General features: G+C 44.4%; 1 protein-coding gene across 1 annotated transcript in view; it reads right to left on the minus strand.

Moving 5' to 3' along the window:
- PDILT (protein disulfide isomerase like, testis expressed) overlaps window positions 1-20,855 on the minus strand; it is a 51,243-nt gene that overhangs the window by 19,339 nt on the left and 11,049 nt on the right. The window contains exons 3-5 of the mRNA XM_019987378.2: window positions 12,882-13,088; window positions 1,986-2,119; window positions 360-497 (exon numbers count right to left, since the gene is read on the minus strand). Of these exons, the coding sequence (XP_019842937.2) occupies window positions 360-497; window positions 1,986-2,119; window positions 12,882-13,088 (479 nt within the window). The remainder of the gene's footprint in view (window positions 1-359; window positions 498-1,985; window positions 2,120-12,881; window positions 13,089-20,855) is intronic.

The following is a 20,855-nucleotide window of genomic DNA, read 5'->3' on the forward strand; positions in this document are numbered from 1 at the left end:
ATGACTTTAGGCTTGACCATGTTGAGACGTCTGGTGATGGATTTAAAGGTCTGGAGATTAGAGGAGTCTGGCTGGAGATGGAGATTTGTAAATCATGGGTATATGGATGGACCAGAAGAAAATGCAGGGCAGAAGACTGAGCCTTAATTAATGGCATTTACTGGTTAAGGAAAGGAAGAGCTCCCGATGGGAAATGGATGGAAAGGTCAGACAGACGTCTAGAGACTGGTTTCCCAGAAACCAACTAGTCAATACCACTTAGTTCACAAGTACAGAACCAGAATTTATACCCAAAGCCCATGCATGGTTCATTATTTTGAACTAGAGACCCGTCACTAGCAATAAAATTCAAGTCTTACCTTTTTGAACACTATAACACTGTCATGGGTGACATGGTAACGCCCAATGGCATGTCTAATCGATATCGCTCCAAACGTTAGTTCTGGAAAGTCTTTAATCATATCATAGAACAACTCTGCTACTTCTTCCTCCAAGTCCTATTTGGAGAGAGATGTTTGATGAGGCTTCGACAGAAAGCAAAATGCCTAGCAATTTTAAGGACAGGGTGAAAATGGTGACTAACTCAACTCTTCACCTTTCCAAGTTCTGTGGTTTTGGTAGGCTACCTAAATCCACCTTCATGGATGTTTCACACCCAGAATACTTCTATGGCTATGCTGCTGCTGCCAAGTCACATTAGTCGTGTCTGACTCTGTGCAACCCCATAGATGGCAGCCCACCATGCTCCTCTGTCCCTGGGATTCTCCAGGCAAGAATACTGGAATGGGTTTCCATTTCCTTCTCCAATGCATGAAAGTAAAAAGTGAAAGTGAAGCCGCTCAGTTGTGTCCAACGCTTCACGACCCCATGGACTGCAGCCCACCAAGCTCCTCCATCCATGGGATTTTCCAGGCAAGAGTACTTGAGTGGGTTGTCATTGCCTTCTCCTCTATGGCTATGACTAAGGTCAAAATAGGCAAATCCACAGAGATAAACAGAGAGAATTGATAAACTTGACCTTTTCCAAGTATGAGTGTGAAGTCTGAACACAGTTGTTGAGACTTTTTATTAATAACATTTAGTCCTTAAATGGACTTCCCTGGTGGCTCAGATGGTAAAGAATCTGCCTGCAAGGTGGGAGACCTGGTTTCAATCCCTGGGTTGGGAAGATCCCCTGGAGGAGGGTATGGCAACCTACTCCAATATTCTTGCCTGGAGAAACCCCATGGACAGAAGAGCCTGGCAGCCTACAGTCAGTGGGGTTGCAGAGTTGGACACAACTGAGTGACTAAGCACACATGCACACACAGTCCTTAATTGCTTTCAGAAGAGGCCATTGATTTGATCACATGTAGTAACAAATATGAACTTCATATTAAGATATAACTGTAGTTTCAGCCTTCATTCTTTAGCTTGAAAGAAAACTGTGGCCCAAAACAATGTCAAAATGTAATATGGGAGAGAAAAAAGTACAAATTCTCCCCATGTATAAATATAACCCCAAAGTTCTGATTTCTGCTCAGAAAAAGGGAGGAGTCATCAAAGTTACAGGAAATGAGCAAAGATGTATAAAAAACTCATTCTCCAAAAGCAGGGGCCATTTGAAAATCATTTATTATTCATTGATGTTCTAAGTGGACCTCAAAAAGATCAGCCTGGCATGCTGCGATTCATGGGGTCGCAAAGAGTCGGATACGACTGAGCGACTGATCTGATCTGATACTATCAAAACCAGTTCAAAGTATACTAATCTCCTCTCCTTTCTCCCCATTACTATCTGCCTTTGTAGTTAGCTCCTCCTGCCATTTCAGCTTCCACTTTTTCTTTTTTATCCTTCCAGTTTTCCCAGAAAACCACTCATTGAAAAAGGAAAAATGGGCATGGAATTAACCTAAATGGAAGACCTCTCTTCACCCCACGCACCTTCCCAGACATAGGAATCCTTAGAAACTGAGAAGCCACCTCCCACCTCTTGAATGCAGTACCTGGAAGAAACCGATGATGACCAAGGGCCTGGAATTCACAAACTCTGCTATCTCATTGCTGTTAGAGAACAGAAATGCTTTCTGGCTAATTTGTCTTCTCAACCAAACAACCAAAGCAGTAGATTCAACCACTCCTAGAGAGAGAGGTACAATTAAATGGATCGCACAGAAGTTTCCTCTTGAACTGGAACAAGGCCTATCTTCCCCAAGTTAAATGAGTAAAAACCTCTTGCCTTAGATTCCCACCCCTTGAAAGCCAAGGTCAATTTTCCCTCTCTTCCTCAACCTGAGCCCCAAGGATGTAAACTTTAATAACAACTAAACTTTACCGAACACTTACCAAGGACCAGGCACTGTGCTGAGCATTTTGCATGTATTACATCTCCATAGTAGCCCTATGGGATACATATTGAGGTTTCAACTTGCTAGCGGCCACCCCACTAGTGAACCTGGGAATCAAACAGAGGAGGAAGCATGCCCAGCCGTGTTTTCTTATTCACCGTTCAAAGTAAAAGGAAGATGGATTTATTTTTTTAAATATAAAAATTTAAAAGGTAAAGACCAGCAGAATTTTTCTGCACCCTTAGGAAAATTCCATTATCTCCGTGTGTCTCCCATTCGTTAGCTGAGACATGGATGTCCTCTAAGGTCATCTATCCTGACTTCCATTTCTCAGCTATCATATAGGAAATGCCAAGCATGCAGAAAGCTTCTAAAATTGAGACACATCGACCATATCTGGGAGACATAATAGTGTGCCAAAATGTACACAAGGCTACAAATGGACTGTGCTTGCTAGGATCATCGATGTTATATGATGGCAGATAATGAAAATATTTTCTGTCAAAGACTGTTATAGAATAGAATGGATCATTTAAAACGAATTTATGAGCTAGAGCAATGTTAGTTGTGAGTAGCTTTGTATGACATAAAAAAGCCTGTATTCCTTCTCTCATGATTCATTCCTTCACTCATTCATTCATTTGATAAATATGCACTGGAGTGCCGTGTTAAAGTGCTGTGTTTGGTCCTGGGGATAAAATGGTGAATAGAAATAAGACCTTGCCTCTGCTATGCACCTCTCATTCTGTTGAGGAAGATAATTGTCAAATAACTGCACAAACAAGTATGTAGTCACACCCAAAGTTAGCATTAAGAAGCAAAATTCTGTGGACCAGTAGATACATGACCTACACTGTGAAGTTGAGGAGGAAATCCTGGAGGAAATCACTTATGAGCTGAAAACTGAAGGATACGTAAGAGTTAACAGGAAGTAGCTAGAGAAGGAAAGGCAGAGAAAACAGGTTGTGCAAAGCCCCTGTGGTAGGACAAATTGCAGCCTGGGGCTTGAGGAATGCACACAGTGTTGTTCAACTGTCTGAAAAGGACATTATTGTTAAATTGACTGGAAAGGGCACCAAGTGTCTTTACTTACCTTTCCTAAGAACATTAGGCCTTTAAAAATGTTCTAATTAAGTATGTTTACATGGAGAAATGGAGAAGGCAATGGCACCCCACTCCAGTACCCTTGCCTGGAAAATCCCATAGATGGAGGAGCCTGGTAGGCTGCAGTCCATGGGGTCGCTAAGAGTCGGACACGACTGGGTGACTTCACTTTCACTTTTCACTTTCATGCATTGGAGGAGAACATGGCAACCCACTCCAGTGTTCTTGCCTGGAAAATCCCAGGGACAGAGGAGCCTGGTGGGCTGCCATCTATGGGGGTCGCACAGAGTCGGACACGACTGAAGCAACTTAGCAGCAGCAGCAGCAACGTGGAGAAAGGTACACAAATTATAATATACAGTTTGATGAATTTTCATAAAACGAACAAACATGTGTAAATACCACCCAGATAAATAAATAGAAAATTATCAGCCCCTTAGAAGTCCCCATGTGCCCCCTCCCAGCCTCTACCCTGCTCTCACCTAGAGGTAACTAGAAGTAACAATTACCCTAGCTTCTAACAGCTTGTTCTTGAACTGCATGTAAACAGTCATACAGTATGTGATTGAGGATCTGGCTTCATTACACATGTGAGAGTCCTCCATGTTGCATTTTCAGATTCATTCCCACTGTTGTGTGAGATTTCCATGACTTATTTATCCATTCCTTATTAATGGGCATTTTGTTTGTTTACAGTTTGGGGCTATTAAGAATTAATTCTTGGGCATGTCTCTAGGGGCACATTATATGCACTTCTGTTGGGTACATGCCCAAGACAAGAATTTCTGGTCATGGGTACACAATGTCCAGCTTCAGTAGATACAGATTAGGCCATTAAAAAAGTCACGGTGAGTCAAGCCTCTGAAGGTTCATAAGAGGATGATGTGGTGGTCTCAAGGGTCAGAGTGGGTGGGGAGGCATCATGCCATCCTCAGACCATGGTTCCACTCACAGCAGTCATCCCCACCCCTCCAACCCAGATACCAGCCTAATGTTGAGATTCTATTTTCACGGTGGTCCAAGCCATCTTTTAGGAAGAAAGAGGCACACATCATGAAAACAAACCCTTTCTCCTAAAGGCTTTGCCTGAAAAAATTATTTTTTTCTAAGTGACCTGAAAGAAATTAGCTTAGACATTCTGAAAATGTCAAAAAAGGTGAATAAAATCCCTTCAAACGAGTTTGCATATCAGGTCATCAGGACCATTGCCCTGATTTCCCTCTCCCTGTGGCCACTCTCCAGTCACACCCTTGTCTTCCAGCACACTGGCTGTGGCATCCACCAGTCCCTCCGCCTAGGCTGTCCTTTCCTCTCAGCCCTCAAGTGCATCTCATCCTGCTTATTTAATCCTCAGTTTGGTCTTTTCCTACTCTCCTTTCAATCATTCTCTATATTATGACCTGTTGTATTTTCCTCATTGACTCTGTTTCTGAAGTTATGAGTTTTTGCTAACTTTCTCAGTAGCTCCTGAAGGATAATAGAATATGCCACCTCAAATTCTACTACTTTGGCATATTATTTTGAATTAAAGGTACTTGAGAAATAGCCTGTGCAAAAAAGATGTTCTGATTCTTCTTTATCCCTCTGAAAGCAGGAAATAAATCTCCCATGTGGCGGTACCCTCCCAACACTAGCAGGGTAATGACATCCTTATTACGACTCATAGGGTTTTAAGGTCAAGAAGGCTATATAAACAAACCTGGTTACTTCCTCACTAATTTTCTACCCCAAGCCCCAACCCCTTTTTTCTTGTCAATTCTTCACAACTTTATTGTTTCTTTGTCTAAAAGGTATAAAATCTGCCTGCTTTGATCACTTCTTTTTAGCCTCATATCTTTGGGACTCCTGTACATATGAAATTAATTTTTCTTTCATTAATCTCTCTTATGTCCATTTAATTATTAGACCCCTCAAAGAACCTAGAAGGGAAGAAAGGAAAAGTTTTCCTCCCCTACATCTTGTAATGTCTGGTTCATAGTAGGTGTTCAGGAAATCATGGGATGAATGAACGAGGTTAATGAATCATTAGATAACTGTGAGGGAACTTGATCTTGAACCCTCCTCTCTGGGATGGATGGACTCCACTTGGCCCCCTGGGCCCCATGGGACTGAGACAGCTCTGAGTCTGGTAAACAGTTTGTTTCTGAGTGTTGGGCACTGTCCCCACTATGCAGGTGCCTGTCCTGTTCCTCGGCTCTGAACCAGAGGACACAGTGACAACTGAGGTGTGAATGTCGTGCCAATAATTAACTGGGGCCGTCACCCTGCTGCATATTTCCAGGCACAAGGTGTGAATGCATCATTAATTGAGGGCCTGGAGGCAGCCTGAGTCTCCCTCCCTCAACGGAGATGGTCAAAGCCAAGTCTCCCACCATCAGTCCTTGGAGACCAGAGGAGAACCTGAACTTGACTCAACAAGAACTAAACCCAACCTGCATCTGAGGAAAATTTTCATACAAGTCACAGTGTAGGAGGCCAGTAAAGTACCATCACCTGCTTGGCTCAGGGAAGTCCTATCAAGTGGCAGAATTGGCACAAGTCATTCTTTTTAGGAAGTGATAGATCAAGGCTGCCTCAAGTTCTCACAGCTAGTGCTCATCCTAAAATCTGGGCCCTGACTCCATCCCAGTATTCCATAGTCTCTTTCCATGGTTGAGGGTCATACTGAGGAAGAAGGAGATGGTTAAGCCTAGTACAAATAACAGCTGGCTTCTTTACTCCAAGCCTGCTGCAGTGGGGACCTTCTAATACCACCCCATTCAAACACAAAATATGCATTAAAAACCTAAGCATTCCAGGCCCTGGTCTAGGGTCAGAAAAGTAATAATTTGAGGATAATAATAACCACATTGATGCTTTAAACTGTGGTTTTTGAGAAGACTCTTGAGAGTCCATTGGACCACAAGGAGATCAAACCAGTCAATCATAAAGGAAAACAGCCCTGAATATTCATTGGAAGGACTGATGCTGAAGTTGAAGCTCCATTACTTTGGCCACCTGATGCGAAGAGCCAAGTTATTAGAAAAGACCCTGATGTGGGAAGATTGAAAGCAGGACGAGAAGGAGATGACCAAGGAGGAGATAGTTGGATGGCATCGCTGACTTAATGGACATGAGTTTGAGCAAGCTCCGGGAGTTGGTGATGGACAGGGGAGCCTGGGTGTGCTGCAGTCCATGGGGTCACAGAATTGGACATGACTGAGTGAACAACAATAATAACCACATCTGCCATTTACTTAGAGGACAGAACAATGTGCAGGAAAGATCCATCAACTATAGCCCATGGGCCAAATCTGACCAGCCATCTAATTTTATAAGTTATTTTTATTGGGACAGAGCCACATCTGTTTGTGTATGGCTCCTTTTTCAGAGCATCAGCAGAGTTAAATTGTTTCAACAGAGATTGGCCTGTAAAGCTTGAAATATTTACTTTCTGGTCCTTTAGAGAAAATGTTTGTGAATCTCACTGCTTATTAGCTGGGGAGCCTTAAGAGTTATTCCACTCTCTGCACCTCAGTTTCCCCACCTGTAAAAGCACCTCCTACCCTGTGTCGTAATGTCTGAGAAGGGCCTAGAACAGTATCTGTAACACAGTAAATGCTTCAGACATGTCCACTTATCTTTCTTCCCAGGAACCCTCAGAGGTAGATATCTTTGCCCTTCACACTTTACAGATGAAGAAATCAGAATTCTATGGGAGGAAGTGGCTGCTCCTCAGGTACATAGTGAGGATTTGAAGTCACAGTGTCCACCAGTTCTGGTAGCCTTTTCAGAGATCGCAGAAAAGAAGGTGAGATTGGATTCTGTCCTGTGCTCTCAGGTGAGAGGTGAGATCTTTGAGGAGGAAGGACAGGTACTGTGGGACCACAGAAACAGGGCAGGCACCATGACCCAGGCAATCAGGGGAGACTTCCTAGAGGAGGTGATGGTGACGCTTCCTGAATGATGAGGAGATTTCAGGCACTGGCTCCCAGCACAAAGAGGGCTCAGACAGTCCTCTTTATGCTGCAACCCTTTTACCCTTAAGTGCAGTTGGACCTCACCTGTCCTTTAGGAAGTGAGGGTATCCCAAGAGCCCGAGTAACTCCATGAGCAGATATGTACTTTAACAAAGTAACTTCAGGCTTTTATTTTTTTCACAGCCCTCCCCTAAACCAACACATCACAAAGGACTCCTCGCTTAGGTCAGTGTGTAGCCACTGAGGGTATCACTCAGCGCACAGGAAGCAGCAGTCTTTATTCTTTCTCTCACTCCTATCCTCTCTCCTCATCTCTTTCTCTTCTTACTCCCTCACACACTACCCTCCTACAAACCAGCTAGGAGGAGGCTCCAAGTCTTTTATGCAATCTGCCCTGAGGCAGGCTCTTCTGCAAGTCTGGCCTGTGTATCTCATACTCTCTTTGTGTCCCTTCTGAGAGCTTCAAGGCAGCCTGCAGCCCCTGCACATGGTAGCCCTCTCCACTCTACCCCTTTGGTTCTTGCAACCACTCTTGAATAGGATTTTTGCAAACATGCTAAATGCTGCTGCTGCTGCTGCTAAGTCCCTTCAGTCCTGTCCAACTCTGTGCGACCCCATAGACGGAAGCCCACCAGGCTCCCCCGTCCCTGGGATTCTCCAGGCAAGAACACTGGAGTGGGTTGCCATTTCCTTCTCCAATGCATGAAAGTGAAAAGTGAAAGTGAAGTCGCTCAGTCGTGTCCGACTCTTAGCAACCCCATGGACTGCAGCCTACCAGGCTCCGCCTTCCATGGGATTTTCCAGGCAAGAGTACTGGAATGGGGTGCCATTGCCTTCTCCTGCTAAATGTTGAGCCCTGCTAAAAGACAGGCTCAGTTTTCTGTGATTGAATCATTCAAGATACACAATGGGGACATTCTACTAGTAAAGGAAGGGTTGTGTTGAGCATTTCTGTGTTCATCAGTTTTATTCCATCCATCTATCTATTCCTCTACACGTTCAGATCAGTTCAGTCGCTCAGTCGTGTCCAACTCCTTGCAACCCCATGAACCACAGCACACCAGGCCTCCCTGTCCAACATCAACTCCTGGAATCTACCCAAACTCATGACCGTTGAGTCAGTGATGCCATCCAACCATCTCATCCTCTGTCGTCCCCTTCTCCTCCTGCCCGAAATCTTTCCCAACATCAGTTCAGTTCAGTTCAGTCGATCAGTCATGTCTGACTCTTTGCAACCCCATGAACCCCAGCACGCCAGGCCTCCCTGTCCATCACCAACTCCTGGAGCCCACCCAAACCCATGTCCATCAAGTCGATGATACCATCCAGCCATCTCATCCTCTGTCATCCCCTTCTCCTCCCACCCTCAATCTTTCCCAGCATCAGGGTCCTTTACAATGAGTCAACTCTTCACATCAGTGGCCAAAGTATTGGAGCTTCAGCTTCAACATCAGTCCTTCCAGTGAACACCCAGGACCGATTTCTCTTAGGATGGATTGGTTGGATATCCTTGCAGTCTAAGGGACTCTCAAGAGTCTTCTCCAACACCACAGTTCAAAAGCATCAATTCTTCTGTGCTCAGTCCTCTTTATAGTCCAACTCTCACATCCATACATGACCACTGGAAAAACCATAGCCTTGACTAGATGGATCTTTGTTGACAAAGTAATGTCTCTGCTTTTTAATATGCTGTCTAGTTTGGTCATAACTTTCCTTCCAAGGAGTAAGCGTCTTTTAATTTCATGACTGCAATCACCATCTGCAGTGATTTTGGAGCCCCAAAAAATAAAGTCAGCCACTGTTTCTACACATTGTGCATACATTTTTGCATCCATATATTTCAGTTCAGTTCAGTTGGTGAGTCATGTCCTAATCTTTGAGACCCCATGAATTGCACTACACCAGGCTTCCCCATCTGTCACCATCTCCTGGAGCTTGCTCAAACTCATGTCCATCAAGTCAGTCATGCCATCCAACCATTTCATCCTCTGTCATCCCCTTCTCCTTCTACTTTCAATCTTTCCCAGCATCAGGATCTTTTCTAATGAATCAATTCTTCGCATCAGATGGCCAAAGTATTGGAGGTTCAGCTTCAGCATCAGTCTTTCCAGTGAATATTCAGGACTGATTTCCTGTAGGATTGACTGGTTGGATCTCCTTGCAGTCCAAGAGACTCTCAAGAGTCTTCTCCAACACCACAGTTCAAAAGCATCAATTCTTAGGCACTCCCAGCTTTCCTTATAGTCCAACTCTCACATCCATACATGACTACTGGAAAAACCATAGCTTTGACTAGACTGACCTTTGTTCATAAAGTAACACCTCTGTTATCAAAGATGTTGTCTAGGTTAATCACAGCTTTTCTTCCAAGGAGCAAGTCTCTTTTAATTTCACAGCTGCAGTCGCCATCTGCAGTGATTTTGGAGCACAACAAAATAAAGTCTGTCACTATTTCCATTGTTTCCCCATCTATTTGCCATGAAGTGATGGGACTGGATGCCATGATCTTAGTTTGTTGAATGTTGAGTTTTAAGCCAACTTTTTCACTCTCTTCTTTCACTTTCATCAAGAAGCTCTTTAGTTCTTCTTCGCTTTCTGCCATTATGGTGGTATCATCTGTGTATCTGAGGTTATTGATATTTCTCCTGGCAATATTGATTCCAGCTTGTGCTTCATCCAGCCTGACATTTCACATGATGTACTCTGCTGGGAGAAATATCAATAACCTCAGATATGCAGACGACACCACCCTTATGGCAGAAAGTGAAGAGGAACTAAAAAGCCTCTTGATGAAAGTGAAAGTGGAGAGTGAAAAAGTTGGCTTAAAGCTCAACATTCAGAAAACTAAGATCATGGCATCTGGTCCCATCACTTCATGGGAAATAGATGAGGAAACAGTGGAAACAGTGTCAGACTTTATTTTTTGGGGCTTCAAAATCACTGCAGATGGTGACTGCAGCCATGAAATTAAAAGATGCTTACTCCTTGGAAGGAACGTTATGACCAACCTAGATAGCATATTCAAAAGCAGAGACATTACTTTGCCAACAAAGGTCTGTCTAGTCAAGGCTATGGTTTTTCCTGTGGTCATGTATGGATGTGAGAGTTGGACTGTGAAGAAGGCTGAGTGCTGAAGAATTGATGCTTTTGAACTGTGGTGTTGAAGAAGACTCTTAGGAGTCTCTTGGACTGCAAGGAGATCCAACCAGTCCATCCTAAAGGAGATCAGCCCTGAGTGTTCTTTGGAAGGAATGATGGTTAGCTGAAACTCCAATACTTTGGCCATCTCATGAGAAGAATTGACTCTTGGAAAAGACCCTGATGCTGGGAGGGGTTGGGGGCAGGAGAAGAAGGGGACGACAGAGGATGAGATGGCTGTATGGCATCACCGAGTTGATGGACATGAGTTTGAGTAAAATCTGGGAGTTGGTGATGGACAGGGAGGCCTGGCGTGCTGCGATTCATGGGGTTGCAAAGACTTGGACACGATTGAGCGACTGAACTGAACTGAACTCTGCATATAAGTTAAATAAGCAAGGTGACTATATACACCATTGACGTACTCTTCTCCCAATTTGGAACCAGTCTGTTGTTCCATGTCTGGTTCTAACTTTTGCTTCTTGACCTGCATATAGATTTCTCAGGAGGCAGGTAACATGATCTGTTACTCCCATCTCTAAGAATTTTCCAGTTTATTGTGATCCACACAGTCAAAGTAGATGTTTTTCTGGAATTCTCTTGCCTTTTCATGATCTAACAGATGTTGGCAATTTGATCTCTGGTTCCTCTGCCTTTTCTAAAACCAACTTGAACATCTGGAAGTTCACGGTTCATGTATTGTTGAAACCTGGCTTGGAGAATTTTCAGCATTACTTTGCTAGTGTGTGAGATGAGTGCAATTGTGTGGTAGTCTGAACATTCTTTGGCATTGCCTTTCTTTGAGATTGGGATGAAAACTGACCTTTTCCAGTCCTGTGGCCACTGCTGAGTTTTCCAAATTTGCTGGCATGTTGAGTGCAGCACTTTCACAGCATCATCTTTTAGGATTTGGAAATAGCTCAGCTGGAATTCCATCACTTCCCCTAGCTTTGTTCATAGTGATGCTTATTAAAGCCCACTTGACTTTGCATTCCAGGATGTCTGGCTCTAGGTGAGTGATCACTCCACAGTGGTTATCTGAGTCAAGAAGACCTTTTTTGTATAGTTCTTCTGTGTATTCTTGCCACTTCTTACTAACTTCTGCTTCTGTTAGATCAATATAGTTTCTGTCCTTTATTGTGCCCGTCTTTGCATGAAATGTTCCCCTGGTGCCTCTAATTTTCTTGAAGAGATTTCTAGTCTTTCCCATTCTGTTTTTTTCCTCTGTTTCTTTGCTTTTTTCACTGAGGAAGGCTTTCTTGTTTCTCCTTGCTATTCTTTGGAACTCTGCATTCAAATGGATATATCTTTCCTTTTTCCCCTTTACCTTTAGCTTCTCCATATATTTAACACTTTTTAAAAATTAAGACCTAGTCACACTGAGGCACAAAATTCTTCAAATTCCCCAGCATTAAGATAGAACTTGAGGGATTTCCCAGATGTTCCAGGGGCTAAGAGTCTGTGCTCCTAATACAGGGAGCTTGGGTTCGATCCCTGGTTAGGGAACTAGATTCCACATGCCATAACTAAGACCCAGTGCAGCCAAATAAATAAAAATAAATGAATATTTTTGAAAGATGGGGCTTGACACATGTTAGGTTCTTAATAAAAAGGTGTGGAATAAGTGGGTGAATGAGTTAATGAAATGGATGGTGACAGAAGCTTTAGCTTTAGTTTAGTAATCACCCAGTCCTATGCGCATCTTGTTCTAGCACCTCCCGGTCTCCCTTTTGATCAGTCAGTGCTTCCTTGGTCCGAGACCCCGTCAAGATCATTCTAAAGTGGAAGGGTGCAGTGGGAGTGGGCAGTTAGGTAAGCCGGGAACTCACTCTCTGGTCTTTTTAGTTTAGAAACCATGTACCTCACTGTGCCATCTCGTGTGCCTCCAGGGCCCACCAGCTCAGATATGGTGGAGGTAACTACATGTGCACCAAAATCCATTTTTTTCCTTATGGTCATAGAGCAGGGCCATATTTCCCAGCCTTTCAGTTGGGTGGAGCCACATAACAGAAACCAGGTCAATAGGATGAGGATAGAAGTGGTATTCACTACCTCCAGGTCTGGGCTACGGACTCCACTGGGGGCACTCCTCTGCCTCCCAGCACCGACTTCTGGCCAGACACAGAGGGAACAGCCAGAGAATCAGAGGTCCTAGGGGAGGACAGTGCCACAGGCTGACAGGGACTTGGGTCCTTGAAAGATTGTGTGGACCAGAAGCCCCACACCCAACCTTGGCTACAACTGGGTTTGGTGCAAGCAAGACATAAACTTGTAATTCTGTTAAGCCACTGAAATGCAGATTTTTGTGTTTCCATAGTTAGCATTCCTTTGATTGACACACAAATACCATTACCTTCGCAGCTGATGGGCTGTGATCTGTTGCCCTCAAAAAACAGCTTCAACTCTGGGGCCTTCTTGACATCAAACTCCTTCTGAAGTTCTTTCTCAACTGTGACGTCCACTTTGCCAAATCCAATCCCATTCTTGCCTTTGCCCATGATCTCCACGGCTTTGCCCAGCTCCTCAGCTAAGCTTCTGGATTGCTTTGAGGATGGGTTATCTGAAAGAGCCAATAAAAAGACAGAACTCACTAGAACCTCTCCTCCATCCCATCTCCCAAGGAGGAGGCTTTGTTAAGTTTAAGCCTTTATTAAGGCTTTTTTTTTTTTTTTTAAAGTTAAGGCCTGCTTAACTCCTGGGTTTTTCTCATGTTCCACTGCTTACGGGTAGATTCAGAAATGTGACAGTATATCACAGTTCATGAAACTGATCAGTTTGGGAGATATGCATCAGGTTTTTCAGAGGTTCAGCAACACTGGAAACAATACAACTTTGGGCAATTTAATTTGTCAGAGACTCCTGTGCCTCATCAATAAAGTGGGGAAATAGTGGCTGCTTTGTGAAGCTGAGTCAAAAGATTTAACAATCAATTATATAGTGCTTATTACTTTCAAAGAGGTTTATGTGGATTAACCCACTGAATCCTCCAAGTACCCCTATGGGGGGTGTGTGTGTGTGTGTGTGTGTGTGTGTGTGTGTGTGTGTTAGTTGCTCTCAGTCATGTCTGACTCTTTGCAACCCCATGGACTGTAGCCCCCTCTGTCCATGTAATTCTCTAGGCAAGAATACTGGGGTGGGTTGCCATTTCCTTCTCCAGAGGATCTTCCCAACCCAGGGATCAAACCTGGGTCTCTCCCATTCCAGGCAGATTCTTTACCATCTGAGCCACCAGAGAAGCCTCTATGGAGTAGGTATGGCTATTATTATCTCACTGTGATAGAGGAGGAAACTGTTGCATAATTGAAATGACTTATTTGCCCAAAGTTTCATGGCAATAGGAGGTGTAGCTGGATGGGACTCACTCACTCTGGCTTGGGTGCTTGCTCTCTAACCTCCACTGGGCCTGTCCTTAGCATCAGGCCTGGCACTTGGTCAGTATATAATGCCTTCTTATTAATATTGTTATTATGGTTAAAATGTCTATCAGAAATCATAGTAGAGGGAGAGATTGAGAAGGAGGGAGGTGAGAGGAGAGAAAAAGAGAAGTGGGTGGGCGGGGCATGGAGAGAGAGGGAGAATGAGCACCATCTGGTGGAAGTTCCTGGAGCTAACAGGACAGGTTCTGCACCTTCATTTGCCCTGTATCTACATGTAATATGGCAGGAGACATGCTTGTGAAAAGGAGGCCAGATGTGAGAAGGATAAGGGGGTGGGGGGAGGTTATGATGACCCCCTACCCACCCAGCTCATCTCCTTGGTCCAGAGTGTTGAAGAGACCTGGCACTATTGATCAAGATTCCTTGGCCTCTCACATTGCCGGGTGGTGGGCTGGAAGTAGAAGTCAGGGGCCTTTTTCTGGAAAGAGCCCTGCGGGACTGGCATTCGATCCCAGCAGCAGTATAAGACTTCCTGGCCTAAATGGGAGGGGCTAAAAGGCAATCACATTTGTCTCCCTTCCTCCTGATAATGTTGAGAGACTGTAGGCCCCTCACTGGCTCTCAGAGCCCAGTGTCTGCAGCAGGTGGGTTGAGCCAGGGTAGGGGGTCATTGATTCCCTTTTAAGCCAGAGTGCTTTATCTTTCTCAAACTCCCTTGTCCATCTGGAGCACTTGAAACCAGTGCAAGTCATTTCCACTGCCATGGGCAAGTTCCAAGTACAAGAGAAAGGGCTTTTGTAAAGCAAAACCCAGAAAGCCAGGCCTAGGACAGTTGGCACACACCCCATTGCCAGTCAGCACACTGCTCCAGTGATGGAACCCAAATGTGAATGATCACTTTCATTAAACTCTCAATCAATGGACATGAAGTGTGACTTTTCGCCTCCCTTGTTGATCAGTGCCTCTCCACTGCCTGCTTCGTCACCAGCATTGCCTTCGATACCCCATCCCTCACCATCAGCAGGGGTTGGCCTGTTGCCAGAAGCTCTGGCCTGCAGGCCTCTCCTCTGACTTCCTCACGGATTTGGCCATGCCTGGCTCAGGGCTGCTGATTGACATAGCATTCAAATCTGAGTTTCTAAGCTTGGGACAAGAGAAACACTTGGAATGATTGTCCAAACAGTGGAGTTTTTGAGGTTCCACACATAGCCCAGTGCTTTTTGGTGTCTAACATGGAAGTGAGAGAAAGAGACTGTGACAACTGGGGCCTGAGAGTTGGATGGATGGGACCTAATAGTTACAGTAATGGGATTCATTCATTCACTTATCTGACAAATCTTTTTTAGAATCTCCCATGTGCCAGGAAGTATTTTAGGTATTGAGGACTTAACAATGAACAGACTGATAAAAATCACTGCTCTCATTGGAAAACCCAGAAAATAAAGTAAAGAATAAAGTAAAGAAACAGGCTGTATTCTATGCTAGACGCTAAGTGCTATGGAGAAAAAAGAAGCAGACATGGAAGTTGGGAGTGTGTCTGCGAATGGATTTTAAGTAGGGAGGTAAACGGAGGTCTCACTGAGAAGAGAATGGAACATTTTAATGAAGACTGAAGATGATGAGGGAACCAGCTGTGTGCTCACTCACAGGAGGGAGAGAGTTCCAGGCAAAGGAGCCATATGAGCAAAGGCCTTGAAGTAAGAACACATGCAACATGCCTGTAAAATCCCATGGACAGAAGGGCCTGGTGGGCTGCAGTCCATGGGGTCGCTAGGAGTCGGATACGACTGAGCGACTTCACTTTCACTTTTCACTTTCATGCACTGGAAAAGGAAATGGCAACCCACTCTAGTGTTCTTGCCTGGAGAATCCCAGGGACGGGGGAGCCTGGTGGGCTGACGTCAGTGGGGTTGCACAGAGTCGGACACAACTGAAGCAACTTAGTAGCAGTAGCAGCAACATGTCTGAGGGATGACAAGAAGTCCATTGGGTCTGGAGACACAGGCCTTGTAGACCACTGAATAGACTTTGGTCTTTCCTCTGAAGCTTGTGGAAATGTACTAGAGGGTTTGGAGCAGTGTTAGATGTGATGATATACATTTTTACTGGATTGTTTTGAGATTAGACCACAGAGGAAAAAGGAGGCCAGCTGGAGGCCACTGTAATAATCCAGGTAAGAAATGTTAACGGCTTGAATCAGGGGAGTGGCAATGGAGAGGGTGAGAAGTGGTCAGAGCCTCGAGGGGTCTTGAAGGAGGAATTGACAAGGTTTATTGATGGATTGGAGGTGGAATGTAAATGAAAGAAATCAAGGATGACTCTGACATTTTGACCTGAGCAACCAGAAGGATGATGATAGTGATGATGATGGTAATGATTGTGATGATGATCATAGTATTGATAACAAGATAACAGCATTTATTGAACACTTACTATGCCAAGTACTTTGCTAAGTGTTACGTGCATTATCTTGATTAGTCCTCAGAAAAAGCCTAGGAGTCATCTACTGTTGTAGACAGTCATCTACTATTACAGGTGAGGAGTGTTAGACAAGGAAACAGAAACCCAGAAGTCTCACAGCTAGTAAGCATTAGGCCAAGACTCAGCTCCAAGGCTGCTGCTAAGTCACTTCAGTCGTGTCTGACTCTGTGCAACCCCATGGACTGTAGCCTACCAGGCTCCTCCGTCCATGGGATTTTCCAGGCAAGAGTACTGAATTGGGGTGCCATTGCCTTCTCCAGCTCCAAGGCTGGCTGACTCCAAACTCCATGCTCTAACTGACCTTGTAGGCAAGCCAGACTGAAAAAATGCTCTTTTTCCCTGGAGGGGTGAGTTTCCAACCTACCCTGCTCTGGGTGGTTCATATCAGAGCAAATAGACTGTGGAGAACCAAATCTACTTTTTATGTCCAGTCCTGTTTGCTAGTTTCTATCTTTTTAAAATTTGCAAATCAGTGTTTACCTCTGGCGCCTTGAATGCCAAGCGTGTAAAGGTAAAATGAATGCATACACCCTCAGATCTTGGTGACTATGTCTTATGGGGCATGGAGTCAATTCAGCTGTACATTGGAACCTGGGCAAAGCAGTGCCCAGTGGACTGTGGATGGGCAGGGAGCCCTTTGCTGGGAGCTCCTTCAGTTTTAGCCCTCCTCAGGTTCTAACTAGGGTCCATTGTCTGGCACGTACTAGATACTCAATGAACATCATTTCCTTAGGTTGTTTCATAAACCAGAGACAGTTATGGTGGCTTACAGCACCTGTGGTCCAGAAAAGGAGTTTTTTTAAACATCTCTGAACCTTAGCTTCATCACCTATAGAATGGGGATAGTGATAAGTTTCCATACCTTAGAATAAGCCTACATAGTAAGCCAAGGTATGCAAAGCTCTGATACAGAAGTGCCCAATAAACATTGAGCATTATGATAATATGGGGGAAATTCATGGTCTTGCTCTGACCAGATGTTCTCTGGGGAGGAAGGATCCTATGTAGTTATCAGGATCTTCAGCAAATCTTCTTATTCCTGGGGAAAGGAAGACAAGGGTGACAAGCCATCCAAAATAAGGCTGAGGCCTATTCTGTGGCTCTCTCATGGGTTTTGGGGTTAAGCAAATGGCACCCAGGGTCCCATTAGAGTTGGCAGTGGCTCTCGACAGTGTGCCTAGTGTGTAAATGTGTTAATGGCTAGTGGACCTAGAATCAATGTTTGCCTGGGTCTTTAGTAGGTAACCCCATGGGGCTGATGGATGGGAGAGGTGTGAGTGTAGGAAATGGAGATTCGCTCCCAGCACAGGGAGCTGGAGTCTGCCTTTCTTTAGATTGTGGTTCTCAATAGGGCACATTTGGCCCTATCTGGAGTCATTACTGGTTGTCACATCTGGAATGCTACTGGTATCTAGTTGGTGAAAGCAAGGGATGCTAATAAATATCCCACAGTGCACAAGACACCCTCCTCCCCATCTCACACACACACACACACATGCGCGCGCGCGCGCACACACACATACATAGAGAGACTGTGCTAAGAATTAGCCAGCAGAAATGTCAACAGTGCTAAAGATGAGAAACCCCACTTTAGACCAAGTTCAAGATCAAGCATGGAAAAAGCTTATGAGTATAATACTCTCACCATTCCATAGGATGCTTTATAGTGCTCATAGGTGATAAGGACTTCAGGATGATCTCCAACTCCCAGTTCCTCAGGGTCCAGCCAACAAGTTTCTTTGACCATTGAAAAGGCCTACAAAACTCTAAAAATCTGCTCCTTACCCTTCTGATCTTATATCCCACTACTTTTCTCTTCGGCAACTCAGCTTAGCCACCCTGCCCATTCCCACCTCAGGGCCTTTGCACTTGCTGTTCCTTCCGCCTGAAATTTTCTCAAGTTGCTGTTTTACTGCCTTCAGGTCTTTGTTCAGTTTCCATCTTCACAGGAAAGCCTTCTCTGGCTACCCTGTACTTAACCCACTTGCACCACTCCTAGTACTTCCTAAGGGCCCTGCTCTGTTTTTCTCCATACTCCAAGTACTTCTATCCTTAAGATATGCTACATTTTTGACTTCTGCATCATTTTATCTTGAGTCTCCTCTCTCAAAGCTTCCCTTGTGGTTCAGCTGGTAAAGAATCCGCCTGCAATGTGGGAGACCTGGGTTCAATCCCTGGGTTGGAAAGATCTCCTGGAGAAGGAAAAGGCTACCCATTCCACTGTTCTGGCCTGGAGAATTCCATGAACTGTATAGTCCATGGAGTCCCAGAGTTGGACATGACTGAGCAACTTTCACTTTCATTTTCACTCACCTCTCCAGGATAAAAGATATGTAAAGCAAGGGTCTGTCTGTTTTGCTTACCACTCAGTGCCTAGAAGAGATCTGGCATATAATAAATATTCAATAAGTGTTTAATGAATGAATGTTTCAATTATCAGCACAGTTTAAGAAGAATTGAGTGTTAGACCTGGTCTGAAATCCTCATCACTTACCAGTTGTATAATTTTGGGCAAATCCTAAACCTTTCTGAGACTTTATTTGCCTCATAATATAAGACAGGAACAAAGAGAACAAGCCCAGTGCCTGGAATACAGGTCTGAGTAAATGGTCTTCCTCATTTTCATCATGACGATTGTCCGCGTCATCACCATCCTCATCTACTATACCATTTACATCATCTAATCTGCTCCCAAGGCAGACTCTTGCCACCTCTGCCTTACGGATGATTACTAATTAGTCAACCTAGAAACTGCTCCTTTTAAGTCTCATTTTGGCCTCCTCCACTAAATGTAGCTTTTCCTTTTCTCTTGTCTCATTTATGAAGAACACTGTGGGCCAAAGGAAAGCTCATTTATTTACCAACATCTCCAAATGACTACTGTGCTCCAGGCACAATCCTAGATGTTAGCAATCAAGAGATGAATCAGTTTTGACCCCTGTCCCCTGTGGAACTCACAAGTTTAAATGCAGTTTCAAAGCAGTGTGGCAAATGTTATAAAAAGCAGGGTGCAGAGGGCTGAGTGAGCATGCCAGAGCCTAGGTGGGAGGGAGGTGAACACAGCCTCTTGACAAGGCAACTTCATGAACTTAAACTTCATAATCCAGCTTAAGAAGTTCAGGAAGGACACTACAGGTAGAGGGAACCTCAAGTGTAAAGGCCAGGAGGCTAGTGCCAGTGTGACCTACCTGGTAGCCACACTCAGGGTGTAGAGCACAGACTTCAAGTGGAATGGAAAAGTAGGCCTGGGTTAAATCAAGCCAAGGACATTGTAGCTATGTTAAGGAGTTTGGAAACTTTGGGATTTTCAATCAGAAAGTGATCCAAGCAGATGTGCTAATTTAGCCTCTAAGAATGATGCTGTTAGTGCAGAAATGCTTGATGGTGTGGTGGCCTTCAATAATTGCTTCTGTTCTTCCTGTTCACATTTTTTCTTTTGAAAAGCTCCAAAGGCTTGTCTTTTAATGCAGGGTGCTAGGTCTCCATGTGGCAAAGCAGATTTGAAGATTTCATGGCTTTGTTGGATAGCTGGTCACCATAGCAAGTGAGCTTAGAGAATATAAATCACCTGTTGCAATGAGCCTGTAACTTAAGTCTCTTGATATTTTCTTGTAACTGTGGCTTTCTTTTTGTTGGCAGTCTTAGAATATTCTGCTATCTCATAATTTAGTCTTACCCTCTTTTCAAAGAAGCTCCCCAGTGACACTCATTTTTTACTCATTTTGGCTAGAGTTAGCTTGTGAGTTTGCCAAAACTGTGACTGAGACAAGTGCACAGTGTGGAAAAGAAGCAGAGACAGAAGTGGTAAATAAAACACGGGCAGGCCATGCATGGACTGAAATAAGTGCTGGATTCTAACTTAAAGCCTGCCACCAAGATGCAACTGTACAATTGAAGAAATTCACCTCTCTTGCCCCTATAAAGTCCGCCCCCAGATGCAGCTTTTTGATGAGTCTGCAAGCAATTGATTTATTATGATCTCTGCCTCAGCTCCACATCAGATCATCAGGCATTAGATTCTCAGAAGGAACACACCACCTAGACCCCTTGTATGTGCAATTCACAGTAAGGTTTGTGCTCCTATGAGAATCTAACGCCGTCAGTGACATGACAGAAGGCAGAGCTCAGGCAGTAATGCAAATAACGAGGGGTGGCTGTAAATACAGATGAAGCTTTGCTTGCTTACCCACCACTCACCTCCTGCTGTGTGGCCCAGTTCTTACCCCTGATCTAGAAGATACTGCAGTGGTTCAGGGAGAGAATGATGAGGCCATAACTATGGCAGTGGCGGGGGGGATGGGGAGGACTGGAGATTGCAGAGGGCTTCAGGAGGTAGTTTCAATAGGACTCAGTGAGAGATTAGAGATGAGACTAGAAAGGAGTCAAGAATGATCTAGGATTTCTGACTTTGACATTATAAAGATAGCCATGCTGTCAATCAAGACAGGATGTGAGAAAAAGCAAATCAA

This window comes from Bos indicus, chromosome 25 (genome assembly GCF_029378745.1).
Source record: "Bos indicus isolate NIAB-ARS_2022 breed Sahiwal x Tharparkar chromosome 25, NIAB-ARS_B.indTharparkar_mat_pri_1.0, whole genome shotgun sequence".
Lineage (NCBI taxonomy): Eukaryota > Metazoa > Chordata > Mammalia > Artiodactyla > Bovidae > Bos > Bos indicus.